Source organism: Bidens hawaiensis, unplaced genomic scaffold (assembly GCF_021521415.1).
Source record: "Bidens hawaiensis isolate Kalapana, Puna unplaced genomic scaffold, B.hawaiensis_p1.1 tig00013117_1, whole genome shotgun sequence".
Taxonomy (NCBI): Eukaryota; Viridiplantae; Streptophyta; class Magnoliopsida; order Asterales; family Asteraceae; genus Bidens; species Bidens hawaiensis.
The window spans coordinates 467,418-472,511 of NW_027492107.1; the positions used below are offsets into that span (position 1 = coordinate 467,418).

Sequence of the window (5,094 nt, forward strand, 5' to 3'; positions counted from 1 at the left end):
TATATTTTTCTAAAATTTTCACTCTCCGGGACGGGTTGTGTCTCCGGCACGAACTCGACCTCGGGTTCGGTCTCCGGGGCGGGTTGGGAACCTGAACCGGCAAAAATGTTCGCCGTCGAGTTTTGGAAACCGGACACCGGGTTTGGCATAGAGTTTTGTAGATATGCAAAGTAGGCGGCCATTTGCGGGTCAAACATTTGCGGGACGGGTACGGTTGGCGTCGGGGCGGTAGATTGGTTCGGTTGTGGATTTTGGTTGGCTTGACAGGCATATTGACCGAAACCGAGAATATTTTAGTTGTTGTTTGGAAACATGATGGTAGAAATATTAGTGTAAAAGATATAAATTGGTATAGAAGTGGAAGGAATGTGTTAAAAAAATGAGTTTTGTTTGTTTATATAGTATAAATATAATTAATATAATTTATTTATTTTTTAAAATTCCCAACGGCTCCAAACCCACCCACCCAACAGCTATTTTTTTTTTATTTCTGTGCCAACCCCCGCGTTTTGTATACAATGCAACCTTCACATAACGCAAGGGGGGCGGTGTACCCCGCGTTTTCGTCACATAACGCAGTGGCAACGTTGCCGCTAAGGGTGGTCTTAAACAATTAGAAATGAAATATTGGAAGTAGTTGTGCATGCATGTGATATAGTACAATGTTGAGGACAAGTGATTTGGAGTTATCAAGGCAGAATAGCAGACACCACTAAATGCTTTTAACTGTCCCTTCCGACTTCCGAATAATAATAATACAACCTCATAGTCTTATACCATCAATCAAATTCAAAACCACATTAGATTCCATTTTTGTATCTCTATGGCCTATGGGACACAAACTATACAACTTATAGTGTAAATCATATGTCTAATATGTGATTTAAACCTTTAGTTTGTATTCAAAATATAAATCATAGAATTGACATGTAACTTATTTCTCCATGTAATGCTTCCATATTTTCACTCGTTCTCTTCTCTAAATATATGATTGTTCATTGTAATAACCGAGTTTTTGAACCTGAGAAATTGGGGATCATGGTAGCGGATGTTCTCACCAGACGAGTTCTGCATATTGTTCATGTAATGAATGGATCTCCAAATCAAGCTATAAGACTGTTCTCTATGTGGGGGGGGGGGGGTGGGGAGGGGGGGATAGAAGCCCCTACACAATGTCACGTCAGCGTCACATGAGCACTGAGGGCATCGAAGCCCCAACCTATAATGTCACTGTGGGTTAAAGCCCCTTAGGCGCCCCATAATATATATATATATATATACACACACACATATAAACATATGTATGTGTGTGTGTGAGACGGAGAGAGAGAGAAAGCCCACAAAAATTACCCAAGCGGGTCCGGCATTCCAAGCCCCCTGCATGTGTGCAGGGGCATCAAAGATCCAATGATGCCTTGGATAGCGCCCATAGCAACCGGTCTAAGCAACCATCATTTTCTGTCTGATTTGTTATTAGGATTGATCTACATTAGTTACCCATCATTCACATAATCAATAATTAATTAGTTTTATCTTAATTTCTTTCCTTACACAATTCTCATATATTATTTATAAATTTATAAATGTACCTACTTAGTTTTGTTTGATGACTTTAACCATTCAACAAGTTATTTTTAAATTAAGCCATAAAAACATCTACATTAAATCTTTTCAATAGGTCATGGTATCTTGCATAGAATTTGTTTAATTTTTTAGTTCAAATCCTTTCAAATTAAGAGTTTTCTTAACAACAAATTCTTTTTAATCCTTATCATTCGTGAGACTTCATCCAAAACCTAAATGTTCAAAGGTTTACTTTTAAAAGAGTAAACTACGGTTTTGTCCAAATCTCCGGTTTTAGTTCAATAGTTTCAAATCTACGATTTTCGTCCCTATGGTTTCATTTCACTTGTAATTAAACGGGACCCCACTAACCCAATTAATTCTGGTCGATAAATCCATCAGCGTGCTCCTCACGTAAGGGACATTTTTGTCATTTTTCTACCCAAATAAACTCCAGTCTTAATTCGTAAGCCCCCTCACGGGGTTGGTAGGGTCAGGTTTACTTGCAAATGAAATGAAACCACAGAGACGGAAATCATAGATTTAAAACTTTTGAACTAATATCACAAATTTGAACAAATTACATGGACTTTTAAAACCACCACCCGTTCCCATTGATTCAAATTAAGATCAAACATTATTTTAATAAGGGCAAGATTTTAGTTAGTTGTTAATTCAAACCCACATCCTAAATAAACAAGCATGCAAATAAAACAAACACTAAAACAACTAACACACATTATTTAAACATAAAGTTGAAAATTATTAATTAATTTATTTATATATATATATATACGACTTTCCGCATTATTATTTTACTATTTTTGTAATAAAGTACCACCATTTAGGTCTTAGGATCCAAAATAAAATTTAAAAAAAGAAAAAAAGTACAAAAGCCCTCACACAATTTTACAACTTTTCCTGCTCAGCCAGAGACAAAACCCACATGACCGCCACCACGATCACCACCCATGTGCTTTTTATCCTTCTTCCCATTTTACCCCTCGTGGGCCCACATTTTTACATTACACTACATGCATTCGGGTTCTCATCACTAAACATTTGTGGGGCCGGCGGGTACTCGTAAGCCCACGCGGTTTGTCTCCGCGGTTGGATTTGGTAATGTTGAGGGTGGTAAAGGTAGTATTCGTTTTTACGCATCTCTAACACCTTCGCATCATCACCATCGACTGTTTGACCGTCGGGTTTTGGTTCTTCTTTACCGGTTTCGTCCTTTTTCTCCTCCTTTTCCTTTTCTTTCTCCTTTTCTTTTCCCTCATTGCCGTCATCGCCTTTTTTCTCTTCCTTTTTTTTTCCTTCATCTTTTTTTTCTTCTTTGCCACCTTTATCGTCCTCTTTTTTTGGCTCGAGGTCTTGTTTCACTATGACGGCTTTTTTTCCGGTGCGCTTGTGCACGTAATCAACCAACTGCGCGGCCGCAAACGTCCCTTTAACGGACACTTGTGAGGCTTTTAAATCCGGGTCGACACTTTCCACCCCTAAATACTCACAAAAATACAAATCGGTGCTTCGTTATTTATATTTATGAAAGTTTTCGTTCGAAAAAAAAAATAGTTTAAAATTTAAAAGTCTACAACTATTAATATTTAATAATATTAAATGGTATGTTAGGTGGTTGGGATTTTCTTAGAATATTTTGACTAATAATAAATGGATTGTTTCAATTTAATGAATTTGATTTGATGGATGCAAAATGGATCTGGATCTTGTAAAATCTTATTAATATTTAATTTTTTAACAAGATTTATACAATTTGGTGGTAAAAAATGAAATAAATTAAAACAAGTGACACACCTTTCATTCTTAGAATCCTTTTTCTGATTTCTTGAGCACAAGCTTCACAATGCATATTCACTCTCAAGACCACTGTAATCACCTGAGGAGGCTGTTAAACATCATAATATTATTAGTAATTAAGTATACACCACTAGATAAAAAATTAACCTAAGAAACTTTAATTATTATCAATCCTGAGTAACGCTGGCGGAGTTGAAGAAACTCGACTAGACACCTGTCTATACCGATTTTTACTACACTAATAATATTTAATTAAGATGAAAATTAAATTAACCTCTTCTTTCTTCTCTTCGGGTTTCGGAGGCTCTTTCTCCTCCGCTTTCGGCTCGTCAGCTGGCGGTTTTGGGATCGGAGAAAGAAGCTCGACTTGCCGGTGACTCTTCTTTTGAATCCTTTCAAGAACTTTAAGTGGATCTGCCTTTTCTCCTTTAACAATCACCTTATGAGTCTTGCAATCCGTTTGAATATCTTCTACTCCTATAATAATTAATTAATTCAAAAATTATCATTTTTTTCCCAACAAAAATGAATAATATTGTTATACCATTAATAATATAATCCAAGAGTTGTCAAGAGGTTGACAAACTCTATTAAACAACCAAACATCCTTTAATTCGAGTCCGCCATAATGAAATTTGCCTTTCAAAATAATAATAATAATAATAATAATAATAATAATTCAAGAGTACCGTTTACAAAGTAAATGAATAACAAGCTACGCTGCTACCTTTTATAACGGCAAAACAAAGTCTTTTAAAAAACTACGTTCACAGTTCAAAATTTAATCATCTACAAGTCTTTAAAAAGTTCAAGATTTAACTTTTAAGATATAAACAGACAACAAACTGCACCACTCTTATTTTTTAAACAACAAAACAAATTCTTTCAAAATTGAAAAACTGCATTCATAGATCTTGAAGTCATAACATTACGCTACAAGATTTAAGAAACAAATTACCATCAAAGCCTCTAAGACACCTCCGGACTTTCCTAGCACAACCTTCACAATGCATAAACACTCTCAACACAATCTCCGGCGGCGGTGGCGGTGCATCTTTAGCTTCCTCCACCTTCTTCTCCTCAGCCTTTGCTTCTTCCTCCACCTTCTTCTCCTCTAGTGGCTTTTCCATTTGCTAAAAAAAAAAACATATCAAAACATGCAAAAAGATTAAATATTTTGTAACAAAAACACAAAAATAAACCAAAAACCAACCTCCCCCATGTCACTTGTTTTGTAACAAACCAAAAATGGTAGTAGTAGCAAATATTAATAATATTAATGTGTGTGTTGTGAGGTGGTATATATGATGATGATGATAATGAGCAAAGTTATAAGACTAGAGGACCACTAGATCTAAAGAGAGTAGTACTGATTTATTATGTCATCATGAACCTGACGTGGCTGTTTTATAGGTGCCACGTGAAATAGGGTTAGGGCTGTTTTGTAAATTGTATTGTTACACGTTATATACGACGTCGTATTGGGAGTGGTATATTTTGGGAAACACTTGGGTACTACTTAGTTGATACAGTGGTCCGGCCCATACCGTTTTATACATCGTCTGATGTGATAGATAGGAATAGTTAATAGTAATAGTTAATATTCTGAGTTTATTTACTGTTGTGGAACTACTTTTACCAAGAGATATAGTCTAGTTGGTTGACAATTAAGATAAGGGCGGACCGGGCGGTGCGTGGTGGCCTCCCCGTCAC

The 5,094-nt window shown here is 36.1% G+C and overlaps 1 protein-coding gene across 1 annotated transcript; it reads right to left on the reverse strand.

The window, feature by feature from the left end:
* Nucleotides 1-2,406: 2,406 nt before the first annotated feature.
* On the reverse strand, nt 2,407-4,693 carry LOC143543332 (heavy metal-associated isoprenylated plant protein 7-like). Its single transcript, XM_077035678.1, has 5 exons — nt 4,595-4,693; nt 4,340-4,514; nt 3,656-3,858; nt 3,379-3,469; nt 2,407-3,062 (listed from the first exon to the last, which is right to left on the reverse strand). The coding sequence occupies exons 1-5, from the start codon at nt 4,601-4,603 to the stop codon at nt 2,584-2,586; spliced, it is 957 nt and encodes a 318-aa protein (XP_076891793.1). The 5' UTR covers nt 4,604-4,693; the 3' UTR covers nt 2,407-2,583.
* Between the last annotated feature and the right edge of the window lie 401 nt (nt 4,694-5,094).

Excerpts from the sequence above, each read along its gene's own strand:
- LOC143543332 (XM_077035678.1), bottom strand. Across the intron at positions 3,859-4,339 it reads GTGTCTTAGAGGCTTTGATG|GAGTAGAAGATATTCAAACG; the intron begins GTAATTTGTTTC and ends TAATTATTATAG. Across the intron at positions 3,470-3,655 it reads CCGAAGAGAAGAAAGAAGAG|CCTCCTCAGGTGATTACAGT; the intron begins GTTAATTTAATT and ends GATGTTTAACAG.